Source organism: Triticum aestivum, chromosome 5A (assembly GCF_018294505.1).
Source record: "Triticum aestivum cultivar Chinese Spring chromosome 5A, IWGSC CS RefSeq v2.1, whole genome shotgun sequence".
In the NCBI taxonomy this organism is placed as follows: Eukaryota; Viridiplantae; Streptophyta; class Magnoliopsida; order Poales; family Poaceae; genus Triticum; species Triticum aestivum.
The window spans coordinates 478,789,161-478,814,371 of NC_057806.1; the positions used below are offsets into that span (position 1 = coordinate 478,789,161).

Sequence of the window (25,211 nt, forward strand, 5' to 3'; positions counted from 1 at the left end):
CCCTAGGGACGCGCCCAAGTGGGGGGAAACCGACTAGGACTCCCAATCCTAGTCGACCCCCCTTTCCTTTCTTTCGGAGAGGGAAAAGGGAAGGAGAGGGACAGGGAGAGGGAGAAGGAAAGGGAGAAGGAAAGGGGGTCGCGCCCCCTCCCCCTTGTCCAATTCGGACTCCCATGGGGGGCACCCCTTGCGGGCTCCCCTCTCTCTCCCCTATGGCCCATGAAGGCCCATTACTTCTTCGGGGGGGTCCGGTAACCTCCCGGTACTCCGAAAAATACCCGAACCACTCTGAAACCATTCCGGTGTCCGAATACCATCGTCCAATATATCAATCTTTACCTCTCGACCATTTCGAGACTCCTCGTCATGTCCGTGACCTCATCCGGGACTCTGAACAATCTTAGGTCACCAAAACACATAACTCATAATACAAATCGTCATCGAACGTTAAGCGTGCGGACCCTACGGGTTCGAGAACAATGTAGACATGACCGAGACACATCTCCAGTCAATAATCAACAATGGAACCTGGATGCTCATATTGGTTCCTACATATTCTACGAATATCTTTATCGGTCAAACCGCAATAACAACATACGTGATTCCCTTTGTCATCGGTATGTTACTTGCTCGAGATGTGGAGGATCTATGTAGACCTGATTGTACCCCTGATTTATGAGTAATACAATAGTTTTTGCAAAAAATATTGTTGAAATTGTTACTCCGTTTAACCTTAAAAGGTTACATATGTACCCCACAAATAAAAAGTTTACATACTCCCTCCCTCCCAAAATAAATGTTGCTGATTTAGTACAAAGTTGTACTAAATCAATGACACTTAATTTTGGACCAAGGGAGTATTTGGTTTATAAGATACTTGCATACTGCCTTCTTTTTTTAGTAATAAGATACCACTTCTCTATGTTTCTGCATTCAGCAACTCCTTTTGAGCCTAGCTCGGTTGTTGTCTTTGTTGTTGTTATTTATTTATTGTTGATGGTTATTGTCTTCATTATCATTGGTGTACTACTTTATCTCCTTGATAATTTGGGTGGTGCTAAGCAGTGTGGCGAACCTAATAGTTACCGCATATAGATTTGTATGAAAACATAACAAAAAACAAGCCCAATTTCATAGTTTATCTCAATTTAGGAAAATGAATTGTCCGATTTGCTTTGTATTATTCGTAATTTGACATCATATGGCGTACATATATGCGAGACATGGGTCATCAGTGGATCCCGTTGGGGGTGGCATGACACCTCTCCCCCCAAATAAAAAGGACCCTGTTAACTGGTGAAGGTTCGCCAGGGAGGGTGGCCTTTGCGAACGTTTTAGATGGTATTTTTAGTTGTGAGGGGATGGCAGTTGCTTCAGAGCGACATGACAATTTCTTCAAAGAGTGCATGTTTCTTAATTGTCGTCGTTTGATCTTTCCTCACAACTAAGACTGCCATCAAATAGCGTTTGCTTGCCAACCCTCTCCCAGCCGACGACGTTCGCTGGGTAACATTACCGAATAAAAACATATTTGCTAAAAATGCACTTAATGACATATCATTTATGATAATGGCCAAACATTACCCAAGTGCGTAGCTAGACCACAAAGTCAAGAGCCAATCGTTCTAAACTCTGAGCCCACTAGGCACTGTCCTTGTTAGGAATTGATCGAGATCAACTCATGTGGTTGGACGAAAGCGAACCACACCACAAATCAACACCCTATGCGCCCTCACTCACAAAGCCAAACTCACAACAGCTCGTCTAGTGTGTGCCGATGACACTTATTTTGTTAAAAATGCACCAAAATTCCTGTGATATAGGTATCTCAAAGTTTCATAGTAGAACTAAGCTTATTCTTTTTTTATCAAAAAGTCTGAAACAATATCAAAATTAGTACCAAATTTTGGTCATTTTACGAGCACCAGACTTTCTGTTATATTTGGAAATGTAAAACTATATATTCTAATATTAGCAAGTTTATTAACTTATGTTTTCATATTCAGGGTGCGCGTGTGGTACATGACAATTAATTTGTGAGTGTAAAACCAACGGCTGAACCCTACAGGGCCAGTGATGCGAGACATAAGTGTGAACATGATAACATTTACCTTGTAGCTCCTTTTGGAAGTAACCACAAGTTATTTTACATGAGAGTCCATTTTGTAAAAAAGAACTAAGGTTAGTGAAAAGACAACGCAGCCGCCTCCTCCTCCTCCACCAAAAAAGCTAGGGTTTGTGCCTCTCGCCGGCTCCGCTGCAGGTCTGCCTCATCTCCGGTGGCCCTAGGGCCATGGAGGCGAGGTCGATCCTAGCAAGGGCCGGCGAGAGGGCTCCGTTGTTAGTCGTTCCTTTCAGATTTGTAAGGGTTTGTGTCCTGCTCAGGAAGACGAGACGGCGGCGGCTCCCTAAAGATGGAATAAAGGTCTCCCCGCCTAGCCCCCGTTCCAGTGGTGCGACTAGCATCGTTGGTGGGCGTGTGGAGGTGTGTCTCTGGCGGATCTATCCTCGGTGGATTTGCTTGGATCTGGTTGTTTTTCGTCTATGATCGTGTGTCTTCGGATTGGATCATTTCGATCTACGTTATCCTTCATCGGCGGCGGTTGCTGTTCTGGTGCGCTGGTCCTATGGGACCTTAGCACGACGACTTTCCGACTGTCTATTACAACAAGTTGTGCCCGACTCCGGCGAGGGAGGGGCGATGACAGCGGCGCGCCTTCAGCCCGCTTCAGTGCTTGTAGTCATAGCTAGGTGGTCTACGGATCTGGATGTAATTTTTATTATTTTTAATGTTCGTTGTACTGCTATGATTGAAGATGAATAGATCGGAAGTTTTTCGAAAAAAAAGAGTTCATTTTGTAAGGAGCTAATGAGTTGGAAGTAACCACAAGTTATTTTACACGAGAGCTCCATTTGCTATATCTCTGAGCTTTCAAATTTTGTATTGACAGGTTTTGAGATAGCTTAGAGCAACTTCAATCGGTCGACCCAAACGGATGACGCTTTTGTCCGCTTTTGTCCGTTTGAGTCGGTCAGACGGACACGAACGTTCACTTCTGCGTTTGGGTCGGCGCGTGCGCCCAACGCTGGCCCGACCCATTTTTGACGTAGCGAGAAAAAAAACAAGCGATAATTATACATTAAAGCCGGCCACGAAGGCTGGCGAGAGTCCACGCGTCCACATTAGCATTAATAAAAACTTAAAGTAAACTAAACTATGAGGTGGCGCACTGCCCTAGGCGTCGTCGTCGTCCTCGGGGTCCGTGATGTCGATGAGCGTCGGCGCAGGGTCGGCCCAGGAGAACGTCGAGTTCCAGAGGGCGTTCATGTCGGGTGCGGGTTGTGCCGGCGCCGGCGCGGGCTCTGCTGCCGCCTGTGCCGCTGCGGCCTGGCGCGCCTCCTCCTCGGCGTCGCGCTCGAGCATCTCGAGGTACTCGCCATCGCGACGCTCCTCGGGCAGCCAGATGTGGCGCCGGTGCTCGAGGTACGCCGCCTCCTGCGCCGGCGTGGCCCTCACCCAGACCGGCGGTGCGTGGACGCACTCGCGCACTACTCCCGTCCAGGAGTAGCGCTCTATGGGGGACGGCTCCGGCTCCGGCTCTGCTTTCACATAGGACGGCGGGGATGGCGGGATCACCAGCGGCAGGACGCAGTCGCCCGCCGCGGAGAGGGCCATGGCCTGCGCCATGGCCGCGTCGTACGTCGCCTCCTCTTCCTTTGCCGCCGTCGCCCTATGCCGCTCGTCCTCCTCGCTCTCCCGGTGGACCGCCGCAAGGGCAGCCTGGTAGGCGGCCTCCGCCGCCTGGTCCTTCTCGCGGACGATGAGCGGGGGCGGTGGCACGGTGCGGTCGACCTCGCGGACGCTGCGTGGCCTCGCCTCCTCGTGCTCGAAGGCGAACCAGCGCGCCCAGTTGGGCGAGTCGGAGGCGTAGGCGGCGTCGCGGCGTTGCTCCGGTGTCAGGAGCGCCCGCCGGCGCCGCACCTCCTCCACGTTGCCCTGGCCGACCGTGGGGCCGCTGGCACCGGGATCCTCTCCGGATCTAGATGCCAATCATGCGGCAGGGTGGCATCGGGGTACGGGAGAGGCACGCGGTGCTGCCAGTAACACTCCGCCTGGTGCACCGGCACGTTGACGCGATGCCTCGGCCGGCGAGCTGGCGCCAGCGGCGGAGGCAGGAGAAACTCCGGGGGAAAGGGGATGGCGGGCGACTTGCCCTTGGCCTTGTTGCTGCTGCCGGCGCCGGAGAAGAGCCCCATTTGGCACGGCCGGGGTGGCTAGGGTTTGCCGGCGACGAGGGAGCGAGTGTGGCTAGATGAGGATGTGGGCTGGCTGGATGAGGACGGACCCGCCGCACAGTCGGCTTAAAAAAGGACAACTGCCATCGATGACGTGTGGGCCTCAGGTCATAAATTAAGCTGACCAGGTAGGTGACGGGCGGTTGAACGACCGCCAGGTGGGGCCGCGGCGGACACCGAGAAGACGCGCGTGGCGTCCGTGCCACGTCCGTGCCGACACATTTGGGACGTAAATTTGGGTCGCAAATGCGTCAGTGCGGACGCGAAGCGGACTTCATTTGGGTTTGGGTCGCCGTGTTGGGGCTCTTTTTTGTCCGCGCCGACCCAAACTGACGGCGGCGGACGAAATGGATCGCCCCATTGAAGTTGCTCTTAGTGCTCGTGCCGTATCATAATTTGTGCCAAACATTCGTCATATCTGCCCTTCTTTCTTCATGTATCGTCATCATTCCAAATGAACTCAAAAAACATGGCCATGTACATCGAGATTTATTCAATTCTGCGTGCCTGATTTACAAACTATACAAACAAAACTGTCCTACAATAATTAATCCAACTACGAGAATCAAATCCTGAAAAAAAAAGTTAACCAATGGCTACCTCACAACCAGGGGCGGAGCTGGAGCAAATGTTACCCGATGCACCACTTTAACAAGGAGTAAAATTTTCAGGCAGCGATGTATTGAATAAGGGTTTGTTTCACAGATTCTAGCACATTTTGTCGGATGTAATAGAAGGCAGTGAGTAAAAACAGAATGTAGCCATCAAAATGTTTACTATAATGCTAAAAAAAGGGGGCAAAATTACTTGAAAAGGTTGTCTTGCATTTTGAAATTCCAGAATACATCATCCGACAGCAGGGCACATAATGTACAAGATAAAAATGGAATTAAACTTTCTAGTAAAACATAATAAAATGTCCATGAAAGTATTTAAATGGCTAAAAAATTGGAAATTACCTTTAGTACGTTTGATCAATTTTCTCTTGCCCGGATGATATTGAATCTCCTCTTCCCTATTTATGTGTTCCGGAACATCCTGTGATGATGCTTTTCTTTTGAGAATAAATGAAATATAACCTAATTAGAAGTTATAGTATTTGTATCTGACAATGAATGAAATATAACCTAATTAGAATTTAGAAGTTATAACCCTAGAAAATGTCTCATGCTTTGCCAAAACATAGTGGTTTATTCTATTTGTTACTAGTTTATACATAATTGACTAATCATTGCAGTTTGTAAACAAAATTAGGAACGGCAAGACAAAGGCGTTACCATTGTGGCCTTTGATACGCATGGAAACGAGGACTCAAGATTGGAAAGGTTGCCAAATTACGGAGCGCTGGACCGGCCGACGGCGTGCGGCGTCGCTCGCGTGCATCGCGTCATCACCAAAGGACTCGGGGTTCGTGGCCTGCGGCGTCCGGCGGCCGGTGCCCTGCCGCCGCCGCCGCCGCCGCCGCCGCCTGTGTACGCGAGGGCGAGGCGTATGGAGGGACCGGATCTGTACGCGTCTAGTCTACACAGACCTGATCGATGGATGGATTTTTTTAGTTTTTTAAGTGGAGGAAGTTGGATCGATTAGGCTACGGGAGGGGAGGTGCGTATGCTCGCGTTTTCCGCACTGGCCCAACACGGTAACGCAGCAGGCCGGAGGAGTGGCCGAATAGGGCCGACCCTGATGCACTGCTCTTGGCCCAACCTGATGCACTGGGCCTTTTTAGTTGATAAATACTACTAGCAAATATTTGGACCCGTATTCCTGTGCATACGGGACGGCCCAATGGGCTCCGCCCATGCTCACAACGCACAGAGCGATCACAAAAACGCCGAAAGAATGAATCACTGGAGGGAGGACACGGCGCGGGCGAGCCTGCAGGCGCCGATCGCCGGCCCCGCGGCCCTCCACGGCGCGCCCTCCTCCGCCTTCCACAGCCCGTCGTCGAAGTTGCGCGCGTAGCCCTCGGAGTCGTACCCGCACCCGGCCGCCACCCTCCTGCGGCCGCGCCAGCTCCTCCCCCGCGCCCGCACCAGCATGCCCCTCGCCGGCGCCCACCGCCCGCGCCGCGCGGCGCACAGCCGCGCCAGCCCGCGCCTCAGCGCCGCCCACGCCCCGAGCCCTCCCCCTCCGCGCCCGCTCCCGGCGGCGTGGCTCGACAGCCTCTCGTACGACGTGGCGCCCATGTCAACCGACCGACAGGACAGGAAGCCTTCCTCTCCGCGGCTCGTGCGATGGATGATGATGTGTGGTGGTGGCGTTGGACTAGCGGTCGCGGGCGGTTTTATAGACGTGGCGGCAACGGCGACGGAGGACGGACGCGCGTTTCCTGCGGGGGTGTGTCGTTCGAGGGAGCGTTTCCATGGTGCTTTCGCCCGAGCTGGGCCGTGGGGCCCGTAATTGGCCCGGAGGACGACGACCGTTTCTCCGCTCGCTTGCCCAGCTGCCAGATGGGCCAGCCGTTGATGGCGCTCCAAGCCTAAACAAATGGCCGTTCCCAAAGCTGGAATTTTTTGGTGCCATCTCAAGAAGACGTGTGTACGTTTGTATAAATAAAGTGGCGTAAAGTGCTCTGGTACACAGGCTGTTGGTCACATTCTGTGGACTAAACCGAGCAATGTGCTGCACCACACTTTGTTTACAAGGAAATTTCCAGGAGTAGCCGGGAAGATTGCTAGTTTTCGTAGCTGTTAAGAACGGGGAGCTTAGTTAATTGATTGAGCTGAGATATATATAAGTTGGCAGGAATATCGAGAGGCTGTCATGGCCGCTGACAGTTTCTTAGCGCCCAATTAGCTGGAACACCGACATAGCCTGATATGCTAATGCTGGTCTAGAAAGTAAGGGAAAGAAATATTGGAGAATTAATACCGGAACATTCGTACCGCCAGCACTGAGCTGGTCTAGTGGTTAACGACTTGCTAGCATAGGTGCATAGCTGGGCCTGGTATGGTGTACCAGACAAGACAATGACAACTGACAGGCGAGCTTACATCAGCTGAGTTCCATTTGCAGCTGCTGCACTTGCACACCACCCGCCACCTAAAAGAAAAAACTTGCACAACATCCATAATGCACACAATGAAAAACTGAAAATCCTTAGCTCGGCATGAGCTGCTATGCATTTTATTGCGCACATCTTCAGAATTCCCTGTACAGAAAGAATTCAATTTGAATCGGAATCAGGCCCAACGCTGGTGATTTGGTGGTACACAGATCTATGCCTAGTTCAGTACACGGAGGCCTCCTCAGCGCCTCATTCGTCCATCACTTCTTTGCCTTGGAGAAACGAAGGCACCTGTACTTCTCGCCGCTGACGGTGATCTCGAGGGCTCCGTCTTGGTTGTCTTGATTGGAGGCGGTTCCCATGAGGACGCTCTTTTCCTTCTCCAGGTTCTCCTTCTCCATCTTCAGCCTCGCCTCTTGCCGCGCGATCTCAGCCTGTCAAAGATGAGTAGCCTGTCAATCAAGCCATGATAAGAAGACGCTGCTGGTGTTATCGTTTCATTTGGGAAGGAATGGATACGTTTAGAGTTATCGATCAAGAACTCTTCACTTTTGTCTATCGAAAAATCTTTTTAAAAATTATAAGAAGCTGATGTTTAAGTCTGGTTCTAAGTTCAAATAAATGTCTTAAGGTCTGAGAGAACAAAATGTGCACTTAACTTATCCTGCTCCTAATATGACAAAACATAGTCATCGCAGCAGGGCTCGCTACACTAATATAAAGCCCAAAATCACTCGTAATGAACAACAGAGCATAAATGATAAAGCACATCATTTTCTCTATTAGATACCTTGTTACAATCAGAAAGATAATTATTTACGAATTACATTCTCCCTGGACAAGTTTTGTGTGCAGGTTCAGATACTGGACATCCACAATTTTTGTTTTAAGATGGACATGACACTCTGAAATCATGCGTGCCAACCACACAAGCCACAACATTTTACCCAATTAACTGAATAGTGCTCAGAATATGACAAGACACCACCACATCTTTCTGATATCACAGCACAAAATATGCTTGCAATCTACAAACACTATTCAGTATTTCCTCGAGTGCTGGCCAGCCCAGAATCCATAGACACGAGCACAACGTGCCGAGATATAACCAAATTAGCAACAAAAAAAGAAAAACATGCAGGAAAACAAGTCAAAGGGTGCATTCAACTTCAGTAGTCAATTTCCCGCAAAGAAAAAAAAACTTAAGCAGACAATCAATAAGAGAAGCAGGTATCTTTGGCTGGTGGCCTCGTGCTAGTCATGCAAGAAAGCAGATAAGAGCACTTTGGTCAGAAGGAATCCCAAATATGGACTGAGCCACAGGCTTCAAGAAATCTACTGCTCTCTCACAACAACATAGTTGTGATTATACTAATAATAAATTAAAGCGTGGTTTTACTCCTATATTAAGATAATCCTATGCATAGGCTCACAATTTGACATTCGCACCACATCACTAAGGATCTATCTGTTCAGCAACAGAAAAACATGACATTTTTCGAACAAGATAAAATCCCCCCTTCACATTACTTGGAACTGAAAACTATGACATGAGCAGGAGTAATCCCACTCACATCACTACGGTATAGTACTATGGTAATCATGACACCAATTTTCATCCATGTGCAAGAACCTGGCTAGCTCATATCTAATCACTGAATACTCAGAATTGATAACTATGATAAGAGCAGTAGTAGTCCCACTCACATCACTAGTGTATATCACCACAAATTTTCATGCCTGTGCAAGAACCTGGCTAGTTTACATCCAGTCACTGACTACCACAGCGTAACCAGTGCACCTGAACCCCAGACCTCAAAGATGCTCATAGTAACCGTAGATGTGAAATTTGCTCCCAAAGCGCAGCGATTACTGATTAATCAACACCTAACATAGCAAACACCTTCTACCAAATTCGACCACGCCACTTAAACTTCAGAATTACTTCCGGATATCGAGCAACTACAGGAGATCACTGATAAATCTGAAATGCACCAGCATTCAGCAGCAACCGATATCTGAACTACTCTGAAGGCATCATGCCATGGACACCACCACCAACTGACTCAGCACTAGGGCATACGCAGGCAGATGAATCAGAATGGTGGGGAAGGAGACAGAGATTACTGGGTGTTGGATTACTACCTCGCGGCGGGAGAGCTCGGCCTTCCAGGCGGCCTCCCTCTCGGCGACCTCGCGCTCGCGCTCCTGGATGTAGCTCTGCATCTCCCGCTCCTTCATGATGCGGTCCTGGATGTCCGCGTCCAGCGCCTCCTGCAGCTCCTTCACGAACCTGTCCACCACCGCCTTGATCCGCACAGACATCTCGCCCCCTCCTCCCCTCCTAATCTACACCGCGCGGGTTCCGCTTCCGCTCTCCTTCTCCCCCTCTCGTCTCCCGCTACTGGCGCCGCCCTCCGGCGATACCCAGGCTGGCTGGCTGGCTGGCTAGGGTTCCGGCGTGGCGAGGTTGGTGGGCGCCGCGAGTCTCGTGCGCCGATGGTGTCTTCTCTTCTCTTGGCCGTCTTCTCGTTTGGGCTGTAGCGCCCTGTGCTGTGTGGAAGAGAAGATGTGGGACCCAGCAGCAGCGAGCCGACCCAGCATCCGGACGCCTCCCGTGATCTCTGAACCGTCGCCTTCTCCTGAAGACGGAGTCTCCAAAGCCAGTCAACTTCAGCTGAAGACGTACTCCAGCAACCCAGTAACATCAACATACGGATCAACACCAGCAGCAGGAAAAATTGCGCAAAAAAAAAAACATCCAAACAGAAAAACCATCAGCACCACGGGAGCTACAGCAGAAAGATTAGCAATACCACAGGAAAACTTGCAAAAAACAAAAACCAAAAGGAAAACCATCAGCATCACAGACATACACACAGCAGAGAACAACCAAATGTCAAAGGTTCATAAATTTATGATAACCACCGGTTAAACTCGACGACGACGACGACACGACGATAATCCGACACATTAATCCACGACATCCATCCGGGCTAACAATAATCCACGACTGAGACACATTAAACAGTTCAACGCCTAAACAAACAGTCTCGACCACGAAATTACGCTAAGACGACGGTGACATCTAGTTCAGGTTTTTTTTTCTTCTTCTTCTGCTTCAGAGTTCTACGTCAAGCTGGTCACTGACGACGATGGCATGCAGAGCTCACTTCCAGGGCATGCTGGACAGGCCGCTGTTGCTGGGGGTGGCCGCCGCCGGGACTCCCTGGTTCATGGGGCTGCCGGAGGACTCGCTCAGCGTGCCCCTGGACGGCGGGCTGTTCTGGGCCATCCCCACGCTGATGGGAGCGGGCGCAAGCGGCGGCACGGCGATCGGCGCCGGCACGAAGCTCGGCGTCATCCTCGGTGGCGCGGATGCGGGCTCATGTGCAGCAGCAGCAGCTTGGTGCTTCGGTGCCTTCTTCTTCTCGGCCACGGTGTTGAAGGTACCCACCACAACCTGCGGGTGCAAGGATAGCACTGGTTAGTCATTTCTCTAGTGTGTAATGACTTACTAATACAAGTGGATGCCAATGATGTGGAGAGTCTAGGAAAGTAGTTGGACATAACAGTCTGGCTAGTGAGAAATAAAATCATGAAGCTACATTCAGGTTTCAACAGTGTCCCCAGAATTTCAGTCAGAGAGGCATGCCCTTTTCAAAACATCATGAAACGAAAATCCAGAAGACAGATCATTGTGCTAACATCCTTGGTTATGAAGCAGTGAAGAAACTGAAGAATTCTGCTAATATACTGAATTCATTTCACTTTGGGCTAGGAAAGATGAGCAATTATCATGCACAAGCTACACATGTACAGCTATGCATCAAACGATTGCTGCAGTAAAGAAGAATCAGAGGAATGCTAATGCACTCAAAACGAAATTATGCAAAGAATTTTTCTTGCTAATAGAGAACTGATCTAGTAGGTGGATGCCAATGATGTGGAAACTCTAGGGAACTAACTGTAAATAGCAGTCGGACTACTGAGGAATAGAATCATGAAGCAGCATTCAATTTTCAGCAGTGTGCACAGAATATCCGTCGGAGAGGCATATGGCCTTTACATACACATCATAAACCAAAACCCAGGAGACAGACAGCTGTGCTAGAATGCTAACACGATGAAACCGAATTATGCACAGAATTTTACTTTTCGCTAGTATATGAGATAGAAAAGATTGGCAATTGTAATTTACAAAGTAACATAAGTAAAGCTATTATTCTCAGTTTGAAACGGTAAAGAAACTGAAGAATGCTAACACACTGGGACGAAAATATGCAAAGAATTTTACTTTTGGCTGTATTTTGGCATATGCAATGTAGAAAGTTTCATTAGGAATGCTATGCATGAAAGTGAAACTATGGCTGCACATATATGATTTACTGAGATTTGAGGTTGGTGTGAAAGAACAGACCTGAATAGGTGTGCAGGCAATCAGAAGTCCAGCAATTCCGCCACCCAAGACGCGGCCATCAGGACTTGCAAGTGAAACACTCAGCCCACCGGTTCGGCTACGATGGCCTCCAGTCTCTTGCACGGTGAACGATCCGGACAGCGACAGTATCTCAAATCGGCCCTGTGGCAGAAAACAAGAAGAACCATCAGTTACAAACCTGTCGTAGACAAGCCGTCCACAGTGATTCCAACACAACTACCATTTCAGTTTTTTGAACTTTTGTATATTGGCAATTGCCATTTCATCGAAAGAGATGCATTATCTCGAATAAGAAGTGCATACCTCGTATGTGACCGTCCCACCTGAAGTGGCAGATTGCCGAAGGGTAACGTTTGAAATGGCGCCATTTGCTGAAAGAACCACAACTGCACGAACTCCATGCTGCGCAAATGACAGGATCTTTGCAGCCACATCCTGCAATGCAGCACTCAAGTTATTCACAAGTGCTGTGGACAATTTGTTATTTGTAGTTACAATGTGAAAATGCACAGCTTTTTGGTATGTGCTCAGGATGACATGCGAAAATACATATTATAACAGGCACTGCTACAATGTGAATGTGGGATTGAGGAGGAATTTTTACTACCTCTCCAGCTTGAACAGCAATGACATGTGGAGTAAAGCCAGCTCCTGCAGTCCCTGCAGAAATACAAATTTCACCAAGAGCATGATCAAACACACCCGTATAGAGATCTCAACAGAAGCAGTGCGACACATTTTAAACTTCAGTCAAACAGACATGTAAAGCTTCAGTTAAAAAGTTAAATTTCAGCTGGGTGATGAAACTGTCAGGCAATAGGGATCCCTAGCTAGTAGCTACACATTATTTCAAATATCACAGCAATTATTCAATTAAGCTTGCCTGTACGACAGTTACAGTAAAGAGGCTACAGTTTGAAAAGCAAGAAGGGTACAGCAGTAATTTCCACCTGCAGTCTGCACGCAGTACAACACCCCAGATCTAGTCAAAGCTAATCAGTATGTCCAGAGGCTAGGCAGTAAATTTCGAATTTCTCAACAGGAAATTAAATTAAATAAATAAAGGGCAGGTAAATAATTCCTCTAATTGCTTCACAAAAGTAATTAAACCGTAATAACAGAGAAATGGAGAAGGTTAGAGAGAGATTTACCGATGAAAGCAAGCGCAGACATGACCTTGTCCTGCTTCTTCACCTTGTTGGTGGAGCCCTTGGGGCGACCCCGCTTCTTCATCCCCGCCGGCGGCACCGCCAGCACGCCGCCCGCCGCCGGTTTGACGGCAGGCTGCGGGAAAGCCCCGGAACCACAGGGCGCCACAGCAGTGGGCTCCTCGGGCATGGGCACGGGCACCAATGCCAGCGACGTGTTGCCGTCGTCGCCGTACTTCATTGCGCGGCCGCGCTTCTTGGCGGCCTCCTCCTCCATGTTGAGCTCGAACGCCGGCCCGCCATTGCCCCCCGCAGCAGCCGCGTCGGGGCCAGCTGGCATGTCGAGGCCAGCGCCTCCCCCTGGCTGGTACGCCTCCGCCGGCGGCGGAGCTGAGCCCGGCTTAAGGAAGTAGGCGTTGCCGTCCTCGCCGTAGGTCATGCGCATGTTGGGCACGGGGCCGGAGGACTGCGGCGTGGGCGGGCTGCTGGGCAGTCCGAACGGCTCTCTCCCGGCCATCCCTCCCTGCTGCTCCTGCGACGCCCTCACCTCCATCATTCCTCAGAAAAAGCAGAAGCGAAGCTCCTACCCAGAAGCAGAACAAGCAAGCTCGGCAGCAGCTATAAGAAAACCATAAACCCTACGCCGCGCGCACAGAGCTCGAAATCTTTGACGACGAACAGAGCTCACACACAGTATCTTGGGACGAGTGGGACGAGGCCGCAAATGACGGGAAAAAATGAGGAGAAAACGAAAAGAAAACGGGAGCAAGAAACGGTAAACCGGAGCGAAATGGAAAAATAATGCGGGGTGGTTGGTAATCCAAGCCCCGGCGAGAGGATTCGGCAGACCAGGCGCAGAAATTACAGATCCCCCGCCCGAGCGAGGGCGCGGCAAAATCACCGAGAAATCACCGCAAATCAGGATAATACCGGGAAAATACGGACAAAAGACAAAGAAAATAATCAGCCAGGAAACACAAAAGCAGCAACAAAGCCAAGCCCTCGGCGTCGGCTGCACGCTCGCACTGCGCGCGGGGAAGACGGAGCTCGGGGGCGCTCGCTCGCTCGCTCGCTCGCAGGCCACTCGAACGACTGCGGACGGGGAGGGGAGGGGGCGAGAAATTTGGGGATTTCGCTTATCTCCTACGTAATTTGGGAGCCCTCACGAGCTCTCCTCCCAATTTCGTTTCTTTTTTCTTCTTCTTCTTCTTCTTCTTTTGCTTTTCTTTCTAAACTCCCCCGCTGTCACGTAATCTTTTAGGAAAAGAAAGGGATTAAATTTGTGCCGGGGGGGTTAAAAACGGGCAGGTAAGTGAGGCGCGTCAGGGCTGCATTGGTAAGGGTCTACATTATTTGACCCCCCCAGGGCACTTATTATATTTACTTTGTGACCTCCTCTGCTTTTGGCTTTATCCGACCCTGTGTATATATTTTTTTTCCCTTTTGCTGTTGTCTGTTTTTCACTGTGCACATGGACCTAACCCAAAGCCGTTCCCCTCCCTACCACCACATGCCAACTGGCTAGCAAAGCCAATAATAAATTATACATAGCATGCATTGCTTTGACCAGACTAGTATGTGTTTCAAAAAACTTAGCAGATTCATATGCTAGCCAAAGGATTTCGCCTGGTTGGTATGTCTGTGGAAGGGTTTCACCACATCAATAAGTTTTTAAAAAGGTTATAACGGTTATAACTAATTTAATGTTTTAATGAGATTTGACCAAATGTAGTTGTCCTAAAAATGTTTTGGCCGGAATTGGACTTTTGAGACGGCGTATTGACAAGATTAACATGTTTCAAAGGAATTTCACTAAATGGCGTTTGTTTTGAGAAAAAAACTATGATTTGACGATATTCTTATATGCTCAAAAAGGATTTGATCATATTTATATGTTTCCCAAAAAAATTGACCAGATCTATACTTTTGAACGGTTTTGACTAAATTATCATGTTTTCAATGGATCTTTTTCCACATGCAGACATTTTGAAAGGGTTTGGCCAAATCAAGATGAAGGATTTGACAAGATCCTTGTTCTAAAATGGGATTTCACTAGATCCCTGTGTTTTGAAAACACTTTGACCACATTGTATGCTTTTTAAGTATGACAATAACCATAACATTTCAGAGTGGCTGGACCGGATCCCTATGTTTTCAGAAAATATTTGACTAAGTTATACGAGAATTAACATCTATCACATATATTGTCGTGGCGGCAATTGTTTAGATCATGCTAGATGTGAATACGTATTGTCATCTATGTTATTCATGACAATATTGTATAAAGATAGTACGAATAAATGATCATGATTTATCACTGCAGTCAAGGTAAACATCATTGTGTAAAATCTGATAACTATGGAAAAGAGTTGAACTATATACCTTTTATGATTCGTGGGGATACATAAATGAACAGTAAAAACATTACAGTCAGGAAACAATACAATCATATATGTCACTCATGGCTCATTCGGATCTGATCAAAGTAATCACTAAATAAATGGCCATGTCAATAAACAAACAACCTATGCATGAAGAGTTGAATGGTTGGGATGAAGATGGAGCAATGACATACCGAGATGTGACAAGGTTAATATGGCGAGGTGAGATGGTTGTAACTCGAATGGTAGGGTGGAGTTGGAAGAATCGAGGCTTAGAAAAAATAGGTGACAATGGAAACTATTAATGATATGAGAATAAAACTTAAGACATTTCATGGTGAACAAGATCATTGAATATGAATTGAATGGGTATTCTATTACATACATCCAAAATGAGCTGAAGAGTTGCTAGTCCTAGTCAATAAGATACGACCAACTGTGTTCTACAGTACATATTTCGGTTACCAAAGCCATAAATTAGCTAGTATGCTTTTCTTTGACCAGACTAGCGTGTATTTCACAAATAAATACCATACTAATATGTTTTTTGCGAGTACCACACTAATATGTTAACAAATATATTTCACCATGCTTGTATGTATATGGAAAAAAAATTCATCGATCAATATGCTTCCAACATATTTCTTAACAAACAGATTTCACCATGTTTATTTTAGTGGAATTTGACTAGATCCAATTGTACTTGGAAAGATCTGACTAGGATCATATGTTTTCGATAGGTTTTGACAAGTTAAACATGCTTTCATACGGTTTTCACTATATTCGATTCTTTACTAAAGATCATGATTTGTCATATTAAAAAAGGATGTGTGCAGATCTACTATTTAATTATTATTTTGTAATATATTAACATGTTTAAAAAATATATGGTTTAAAAGGTGGCAAATCTAGATAAAGGATTTGACAAGATTCTTGTTCTCAAATGGATTTGACCAGGTCCATGTGTTTCAAAAACAATTTGACCACATCACATGTTCTAGAAATCTTATGACCAGATCCAAATGTTTCAAAATGACTTAACTGGATGCATATGTTTTCAAAAGTATTTGACTCATTCATATGAAAATTCACCTTTATCACATGTATTTAGTTCATCGTGTAAATCTAATAATTAAGAGAAATGTTTAAAATACTTTTTTATGTTCGTTGTGATAGACAAATCAACAACAACAACAATAATAAACTAGGAAACATATGCGAGTAAACATACTCATGGTTCATTCGGATCTAAACAATGTAGTGACCAAAAAAGTGGTGGAGCCAATCAATGAACTACATGGAAATAAACAATGGCATGGCTAGGAAGAAGATGGAGTGAGGGCATACCGAGCTCTAACAAGATTGTGATAGCAAGGCGTTAGATTGACGGGGTGGTTGTATTCCGAATGCCAATGTGGAGCAAGAAGAACCGATGGTGATGTATTAATATGATATCTGAAATACATGATAATGAGAGAGCGAGTAATTATGTGAGGAAAATAGTTAGTACACTGAATGATGATCAAGGTCATAAAATATGAATCGAACATGTATTTTATTCCATATGCCCATAAAAAGATCTAGAGAGATGTTAGTCTCAGCCAACTGGATGCAACCAACTGTGTTCTACAATACACATTTCTATTTCAACTCTTTGATTCATTTTTAGTAAAAAAACACTTCGATTCCGTTTCCTTGAATTTCCATGTTTGTATGAATGTGGAAGGAAGTCAACAGATAAATATGTTTCCAAAGAAGTTCAACTAGTTTAACTATTTTAATGGGATTTGACTAGATGCAATTGTCCTCGAAAAGGTCTTACCAGAATTAGCTCCGCTTGATAGGTATTGACAAGATAAACATGCTTTAAATGGAAATTCACTAGACTATGTTGTTTTTGAAAGAAAAACACTATGCTCTGGCAAGGTTCTCTCAAAACGGTTTGAAAAGATCACATGTCTGTGAAAAACATTGAGAATATATATATTTATTTGGAAAAAAATTGACTGCATTACCATGTTTCCAAAGTTTTTTTATATGCAGCTAGTTTAAAAAGGATTTGACAAGATCTAGACGAAGATTAGACCAGACCCATGTGCTTTGAAAACAATTTCACTACATCGCATGTTCCTGAAAGAGTATGACCAGATCCCAAACATTTCAAAATGACTTGGCCGTATCCATATATGTTCAAAGATGATTTACTCATTTATATGAAAATTGACATCTATAACATATACTGAATTCCTCATGTAAATTTCATAATTATGAGATTTTTAACTATTTTTTTGTTTCGGTTAGATGTGGAAATCAACAATGAGCATAAACATGAAGAGCATGAACATAACTCATGGTTCATTCAGATCTGAGCAGAGAAATTGCCAAACAACTGGTGGCACCGATCAACAAACTAAATGGCCATGAACAGTGGCATGGTTGGGAAGAAGATGGAGCAAGGACCTACCAAGATTTTCTAAAAGAATAGGACCTACCAAGATGTGACAAGGTTGCGATGGTGAGGTGATAGATTGACTGTATGGTTGTATCTCAAATGGGAGTGTGGAGTAGGAAGAACCGAGGGTGTTGTATTTATAGGAGAACTGAAATACATGGTAGTGGAGGGTATGAGTAATTATATGAAGAAACGAGTTAATACATGGTGATCAAGATCATTAAAGCTAAATCGAATGGGCATTTATTTCATGCATAAAATACTAGCCAAAGAGTTGCTAGTCTTGGTCAACTAGATAAAGCAACCGGGTTCTACGGTACATATTTCAGTTTTAACTTGTTGCTTCAATTTCCTTCTAAAATTGGACATAGTTTGATACCTATCGTTTCCGCAAAAGACGGTCATAAATATAATGTTTAGTGTATTGTGCAAAAGGGGCTTGATCAAACTATTATGATTTTCTTATTTTAGGCCTGAAACGCCTTTTGCAATTATTGTTCTTCATACGTTACCTTATCATATTAGCGTGCTTCTTAGTTTTCTTCACCCTTTTCACATATCTTCTAGACTTTTAGGAGTGACATGGAGAAGTAGGGGGTAACCTCCTCTATGATGTAGATATATACTCCCCATGGTGTTTTTTCATGTATTTTTTACAAGGCAAAACACTTTATTTCACTAAGAAGTGTTATAGATGAGCACATTATGTAGCCATCACTTTCAAAGTCTATTGATATTCTTAAGATGATATGTTGGATTATCCCCTTCATTGCCTATTAATCACTACTCCCCTCCCTTTGCCTACCACATTCTAGTTTTTAAGGTCATTCCCCCCTCCGGCAGGGTGCCGGAATGGGTCTAGATTGGCTTTCGGTGGCTACAGAGCCCTGCGGCGGCGGAACTTTTGATCTAGGTTAACCCTGAGGGGTTTCTGAAATTTGGGAATGTATAGTGCAAAGAAGGGGTACGGGAGGCCACCGAGGTGGGCACAACCCACCTGGGCGCGCCAGGGGGCCCTGGCGCGCCCTGGTGGGTTGTGCCCCCTCGGGGCACCCCCAGGTGCTGCTATGGCCCATCAGGAGTCTTCTGGTCCATAAAAATCCACAAAAAGTTTCACGGTGTTTGTACTGTGTTTAATATTGATTTTCTGCGATGTAAAAACAAGGAAAAAACATCAACTGGCACTAGGTCAATAGGTTAGTCCCAAAAAATGATATAAAGTTGCTATAAAATAATTGTTAAACATCCAAGAATGATAATATATTGGCATGAATATTTCATATATTATAGATATGTTGGAGACGTATCACCCATGTGTAGTTCGAGAATCAAGAGCGACCATCAATTGCCAGCGAATGTGGGTTATGTGCCACCAAAATCATACCACTAAATTTATATTCAAGCAAAGTTTCTAATAGTATAACCTTTAATCACATGAATTATATTTTTTGTCTATTTGGTGACCAAAGTTAATTTTTAAATGTGTGCACATCTTATGTACTATAGTTTGGGGGTAAATTTGGATGTGCAAATCCCCTTGTGTTTGTTATTTTGGTGCAAAAATGGGGGAATGAGGGGGGTAACTGTGGGTTAGCAGGAGTAACTGGTCGGGCAAGGACAGTATGTGGCTGCCTTGACTTAGATATATGTTGGTGCTTAAAGTTTTCTGAGGAAACAAACCATCGAAGATGGGTCCAAGGTGGCCCATGGGGCCCCCACACTACCAAGCTATATGGCCACCTGGGGAGGCCGTGTGGTACTCCAATTTTTTACAGACGACGTCCTCACTACAACGATTTAGTATTTAAGACCAACCCATATTGTCACCTAATATCAAAATTTGTCACTAATTTTGATGTTGGTGATGGTTTTGGACCATTGCTAAGACCGTCATAGAAGTTATGTCATAGATTGCTCTCGGTGACAATATTTGGGGAGATATCATTGAATATCATTCATTTTGTGGAATCCTCATGCCATTGTTGAACAGGTGTATATATGTGAACAAAATATTCCCTAGAGGAAATAATAAAGTTGTTATTTATATTTCCTTATATTATGATAAATGTTTATTATTCATGCCAGAATTGTATTAACCGGAAACTTTGTACATGTGTGAATCCATAGACAAACAGAATGTCCCTAGTATGCCTCTACTTGACTAGCTCGTTAATCAAAGATGGTTAAGTTTCCTGACCATAGACATGTGTTATCATTTGATGAACAGGGTCACATCATTAGAGAATGATGTGATGGACAAGACCCATCCGTTAGCTTAGCATTATGATCGTTTAGTTTTATTGCTATTGCTTTCTTCATGACTTATACATATTCCTCTGACTATGAGATTATGCAACTCCCGAATACCGGAGGAACACTTTGTGTGCTATCAAATGTCACAACGTAACTAGGTGATTATAAAGATGCTCTACGGGTGTCTCCGAAGGTGTTTGTTGAGTTGGCATAGATCAAGATTAGGATTTGTCACTCAGTGTATCGGAGAGGTATCTTTGGACCCTCTCGGTAATGCACATCACTATAAGCCTTTCAAGAAATGTGACTAATGAGTTAGTTACGGGATGATGCATTACGGAACGAGTAAAGAGACTTGCCGGTAATGAGATTAAACTAGGTATGATGATACCGACGATCGAATCTCAGGCAAGTAACATTTCGATGACAAAGGGAATGACGTATTGATACGTCTCCAACGTATCTATAATTTTTTATTGTCATGCTATATTATATCCTGTTTGGACATTATTGGGCTTTATTATACACTTTTATATTATTTTTGGGACTAACCTATTAACCGAAGGCCTAGCCCAGAATTGCTATTTTTTGCCTATTTTAGAGTTTCACAGAAAAAGAATATCAAACGGAGTCCAAACGGAATGAAACCTTTGGGAACGTGATTTTCGGAACGAACATGATCCAGAGGACTTGGACCCTATGTCAAGCAATCAACCAGGAAAGCACAAGGTAGGGGGCGGGCCACCCCCCCCCCCCCCCCCGCGCGCCCTCCACCCTGGTGGGGCCCATGTTGCTTCACCGACGTACTCCTTCCTCCTATATATACCTACGTACCCCCAAACTACCAGATACAGAGCCAAAACCCTAATTCCACCGCCGTAACTTTCTGTATCCACGAGATCCCATCTTGGGGCCTTTTTCGGAGCTCTGCCAGAGGGGGTATCGATCATGGAGGGCTTCTACATCAACACCATAGCCTCTCCGATGAAGTGTGAGTAGTTTACTTCAGACCTACGGGTCCATAGTTATTAGCTAGATGGCTTCTTCTCTCTTTTTGGATCTCAATACAAAGTTCTCCCCCTCTCTTGTGGAGATCTATTCGATGTAATCTTCTTTTGCGGTGTGTTTGTTGAGACCGATGAATTGTGGGTTTATGATCAAGTTTATTTATGAACAATATTTGAATCTTCTCTAAATTCTTTTATGTATGATTGGTTATCTTTGCAAGTCTCTTTGAATTATCAGTTTGGTTTGGCCTACTAGATTGATCTTTCTTGTAATGGGAGAAGTGCTTAGCTTTGGGTTCAATCTTGCGGTGTCCTTTCCCAGTGACAGTAGGGGCAGCAAGGCACGTATTGTATTGTTTCCATCGAGGATAACAAGATGGGGTTTATATCATATTGAATGAGTTTATCCCTCTACATCATGACATCTTGCTTAAAGCGTTACTCTTTCTCTTGAAGTTAATACTCTAGATGCATGCTGGATAGCGATCGATGTGTGGAATAATAGTAGTAGATGCAGGCAGGAGTCGGTCAACTTGTCTCGGGCGTGATGCCTATATACATGATCATACCTAGATATTCTCATAACTATGCTCAATTCTGTCAATTGCTCAACAGTGACTTGTTCACCCACCGTAATACTTATGCTCTCGAGAGAAGCCTCTAGTGAAACCTATGGCCCCCGGGTCTATTTTCCATCATATTAATCTTCCAATACTTAGTTATTTTTTTGCCATTTATTTTACTTGCATCTTTATTTCTCTTTATCATAAAAATACCAAAAATATTATCTTATCCTATCTATCAGATCTCACTCTCATAGGTTACCGTGAAGGGATTGACAATCCCTTTATCGTGTTGGTTGCGAGGAATTTATTTGTTTGTGTAGGTGCGAGGGACTCATGTGTGGCCTCCTACTGGATTGATACCTTGGTTCTCAAAAACTGAGGGAAATACTTGCGCTGCTCTGTTGCATCACCCTTTCCTCTTCAAGGGAAATCCAACGCAGTGCTCAAGAGGTAGCACGTATGTTGTTATGCGGTTTGACCGATAAAGATCTTCGTAGAATATGTAGGATCCAATATGAGCATCCAGGTTCCGCTATTGGTTATTGACCAGAGATGTGTCTCGGTCATGTCTACATAGTTCTCGAACCCGTAGGGTCCGCACGCTTAATGTTCGATGACGATTTGTATTATGAGTTATGTGTTTTGGTGACCGATGTTTGTTCGGAGTCCCGGATGAGATCACAGACATGACAAGGAGTCTCGAAATGGTCGAGAGGTAAAGATTGATATATTGGAAGGTTATATACGGACACCGGAATGGTTCCGAAGAAGATCGGGGATTTTTTTTGGAGTACCGGGAGGTTACTGGACCCCCCCCCCCCCGGGAAAGTTATTGGGCCTAATGGGCCATAGTGGAGGAGAGGAGGTAGGCAACAGGAGGTGGGGCGCGCCCCCCTTGCCCCAATCTGAATTGGAGAAGGGGAGGGGGGCGGCCCCCCTCTTTCCTTATCCCTCTCCCTCATTTCCCCTTCCCCCCTCTTCGTTGGAAGGAAAAGGGGGGGGGGGCGAATCCTACTAGGTTTGGAGTCCTAGTAGGACTCCCCCTTGGCGCGCCTCCCCCTTTGCCGGCCTCCTCCCCCCTCCTTTATATACGTGGGCAAGGGGCACCCCAAAGGCACAACAGTTGTTTCTTAGCCGTGTGCGGTGCCCCCCTCCATAGTTTACCACCTCGGTCATATTTGTCATAGTGCTTAGGCGAAGCCCTGCGCGGATCACATCACCAACACTGTCGCCATGCCATTGTGCTCACGGAACTGTCCCTCGACCCTCTACTGGATCAAGAGATCGAGGGACGTCATCGTGCTGAACGTGTGCTGAACACGGAAGTGTTGTACGTTCGATACTTGGATCGGTTGGATCGTGAAGACATTCGACTACATCAACCGCGTTAACTAAACACTTCCGCTTTCGGTCTACAAGGGTACGTGGACACACTCTCCCGTCTCATTGCTATGCTTCTCCTAGATAGATCTTGCGTGATCTTAGGAATTTTTCTGAATTACTATGTTCCCCAACAGTGGTATCAGAGGCAGGTCTATGCGTAGATGATATATGCACAAGTCGAACACAAAGAGTTGTGGGCGATAATAGTCATACTGCTTACCACCAACGTCTTACTTTGATTCAGCAGTATTGTTGGATGAAGCGGCCCGGACCGACATTACATGACCACGTTCATGAGACTAGTTCCACCGACGTGCTTCGCACACAGGTGGTTGGCGAATGTCTGTCTCTCCAACTTTAGTTGAATCGAGTTTGACTACGGCCAGTCCTTATTGAAGGTTAAAACAACACACTTGACAAAAACTGTAGCGACCCGGCCTCAGGCGGTCAAGTCTTTGTGTTCAGTGTCATCCCTGGATCGGTAATGCTGACACACACAGTACTCGAAGGATTTATAACAGAGTAGCAATCACACACTTATTACATCGAATGTCTCAAATGAGAACTTATTGCAATAAATATGGCTTAAGGCCATCTAAAGCAATAACAGCGGAAGGCTTGGAAGATAAAGTGAGTCCATCAACTCCAACGGCATAGCTGAGTGCATGACAAACGACCTACCTCATCTTACTCCTCGTCTAAAAAGTCTGCAACATGATATGTTACAGCCCGAAAACGGGTCAGCGCATGGAATATGCTGGCAATATAACACAGTAGAACAATGAACAGGTAAATGCTATCACTACATGCATATTTGGCTGGTGGAGGCTCTATGGTTATAATGTTTTTGCGAAAAGCCAATTTTCCCCTACAACAAAGGAATATACTTTAGTTAACTATCATGGTGGTTGAAACATTGAGAATGGTACCCCCATATCAATACCAATTAAAAGTAATTATCAACCCAACAAATTAATTTAGAGTGATGAGATCCATATGATAATCCAAGAACTAGATACTCAAGTTGTCCATAACTGGGGACACGGCTAACCATGCTTAGTTTGTACACTCTATAGAGGTTTGCGCACTTTTCCCCAGAAGACTCGATCTCCTCCGTTGGATTTCTTGCACTACATGGTGTTTGAGAAACAGATGACCGAGACATAGTCTTTCAGAAGCATTAACTCTAACCCCGGGTAGACCGTACCAACCTACATCCCCTACATCTGCTAGCCTACCACTGGAAGAGGTCATGCAACATACTCAACTATGCTAGAGCCCATAATAGCTTGTGCCTGCACACGGAAGTTTCTAGCATGAATAATCTTATGATCCCTTTGAGCCTGGGTGGCGGACCATAGGAGGATCACACGGTATAACCCCGGGATCTCCTAGGACAACACTGGTATAACCCCAGGTGCCCAAAACCAACAATCCACCCAGATGTGTATTAAAGTTGCCACCTTAGAATTGAACCATTAATTAAACACTCACATCTGTCATGGATACACTCAAACTCAATCCACGTCTACTAGCATAGCATAGCAATATAAGCATAACATAGAAGTAACCCCCAGGGGTTTGATAATGAAACAGGTAATAGGTTCTACCTCATCAACTACTTCCCAATACCCACATGTTAATCACATCCTAATCATGCAGTGTTTGAGGATTGTAACTAATGCAAAAAAACTGGGTATGAAAGAGTATGATCAATGTGTTACTTGCCTTGCTAACGATCTGCAAAACCTAGTGACTCGTAGTAGCACGCTTCGCACTCCAGGTGTTCTATCGCAAACAAACAATAGCATACATAAGCAATCAAGCAAAGATGCACGGGGAAACTCAAATAAGAAGATCTAACCAGAAAGTTCAACTGAAGAACTCCGGTTTGCAAAAAGAATCAAATCAAATGGAGCAACGAAACACAAACTATGAAAGAAACAAGATCCGATTACTAATCTGGACTAAAGCCAATTTTTACAGCACCAAAATCTTGTTTTAGTTGGTTAAACAGAAAGAGGACTTCGAGACGAAGATCGAGGCACTTGTTTCACCCGATTTGGATAAACGAGCGAAAAGATATACTAGATCGAAGATTATGGCAGAAATCGCGATCGGAAATAATCGCGGAAAACCCTGGAAAAGGAAAAACTGACGAACAGGATAATGAACGAACGTTCGCTATCTGCGACTAACCAACGAACACGTTCGTTAAAACGAATGTACGGACGGACGCCCACTAAATAAATAAACCAACGGAAAACCGAACAAACC

The 25,211-nt window shown here is 45.5% G+C and overlaps 3 protein-coding genes across 4 annotated transcripts; all 3 read right to left on the minus strand.

Moving 5' to 3' along the window:
* Positions 1 to 5,099: 5,099 nt before the first annotated feature.
* On the minus strand, positions 5,100 to 6,556 carry LOC123107253 (uncharacterized). Of its 2 annotated transcripts, none has more exons than XM_044529249.1 (2): positions 5,574 to 6,556; positions 5,100 to 5,334 (listed from the first exon to the last, which is right to left on the minus strand). In XM_044529249.1, exon 1 carries the CDS (start codon positions 6,480 to 6,482, stop codon positions 6,141 to 6,143), a length of 342 nt encoding a protein of 113 aa, XP_044385184.1. In that variant the 5' UTR covers positions 6,483 to 6,556; the 3' UTR covers positions 5,100 to 5,334; positions 5,574 to 6,140. The 2 variants fall into 2 exon arrangements, with proteins under 2 accessions (XP_044385184.1, XP_044385183.1); XM_044529248.1 differs by having other exon boundaries at positions 5,100 to 5,350.
* An 813-nt stretch (positions 6,557 to 7,369) lies between these two features.
* On the minus strand, positions 7,370 to 9,899 carry LOC123104180 (uncharacterized). The gene is made up of 2 exons (XM_044525947.1): positions 9,449 to 9,899; positions 7,370 to 7,737 (listed from the first exon to the last, which is right to left on the minus strand). The coding sequence occupies exons 1-2, from the start codon at positions 9,626 to 9,628 to the stop codon at positions 7,564 to 7,566; spliced, it is 354 nt and encodes a 117-aa protein (XP_044381882.1). The 5' UTR covers positions 9,629 to 9,899; the 3' UTR covers positions 7,370 to 7,563.
* Positions 9,900 to 10,200: 301 nt separating this feature from the next.
* On the minus strand, positions 10,201 to 14,217 carry LOC123104181 (AT-hook motif nuclear-localized protein 10). Its single transcript, XM_044525948.1, has 5 exons — positions 12,896 to 14,217; positions 12,352 to 12,404; positions 12,048 to 12,179; positions 11,724 to 11,885; positions 10,201 to 10,766 (listed from the first exon to the last, which is right to left on the minus strand). Exons 1-5 carry the CDS (start codon positions 13,446 to 13,448, stop codon positions 10,473 to 10,475), a joined length of 1,194 nt encoding a protein of 397 aa, XP_044381883.1. The 5' UTR covers positions 13,449 to 14,217; the 3' UTR covers positions 10,201 to 10,472.
* Positions 14,218 to 25,211: the final 10,994 nt, after the last annotated feature.

What these genes read in the sequence shown, in the direction of transcription:
- LOC123104181 (XM_044525948.1), bottom strand. Translation starts at nt 13,448, where the DNA reads ATGATGGAGGTGAGGGCGTCGCAGGAGCAGCAGGGAGGGATGGCCGGG. An exon ending in GTCTGCGCTTGCTTTCATCG is followed by an intron (nt 12,405 to 12,895) that starts GTAAATCTCTCT and finishes GTATTTCTGCAG; the next exon opens with GGACTGCAGGAGCTGGCTTT. An exon ending in TTGCTGTTCAAGCTGGAGAG is followed by an intron (nt 12,180 to 12,351) that starts GTAGTAAAAATT and finishes GCTGCATTGCAG; the next exon opens with GATGTGGCTGCAAAGATCCT.
- LOC123104180 (XM_044525947.1), bottom strand. Translation starts at nt 9,628, where the DNA reads ATGTCTGTGCGGATCAAGGCGGTGGTGGACAGGTTCGTGAAGGAGCTG. An exon ending in CCGAGCTCTCCCGCCGCGAG is followed by an intron (nt 7,738 to 9,448) that starts GTAGTAATCCAA and finishes CATCTTTGACAG; the next exon opens with GCTGAGATCGCGCGGCAAGA.
- LOC123107253 (XM_044529249.1), bottom strand. Translation starts at nt 6,482, where the DNA reads ATGGGCGCCACGTCGTACGAGAGGCTGTCGAGCCACGCCGCCGGGAGC.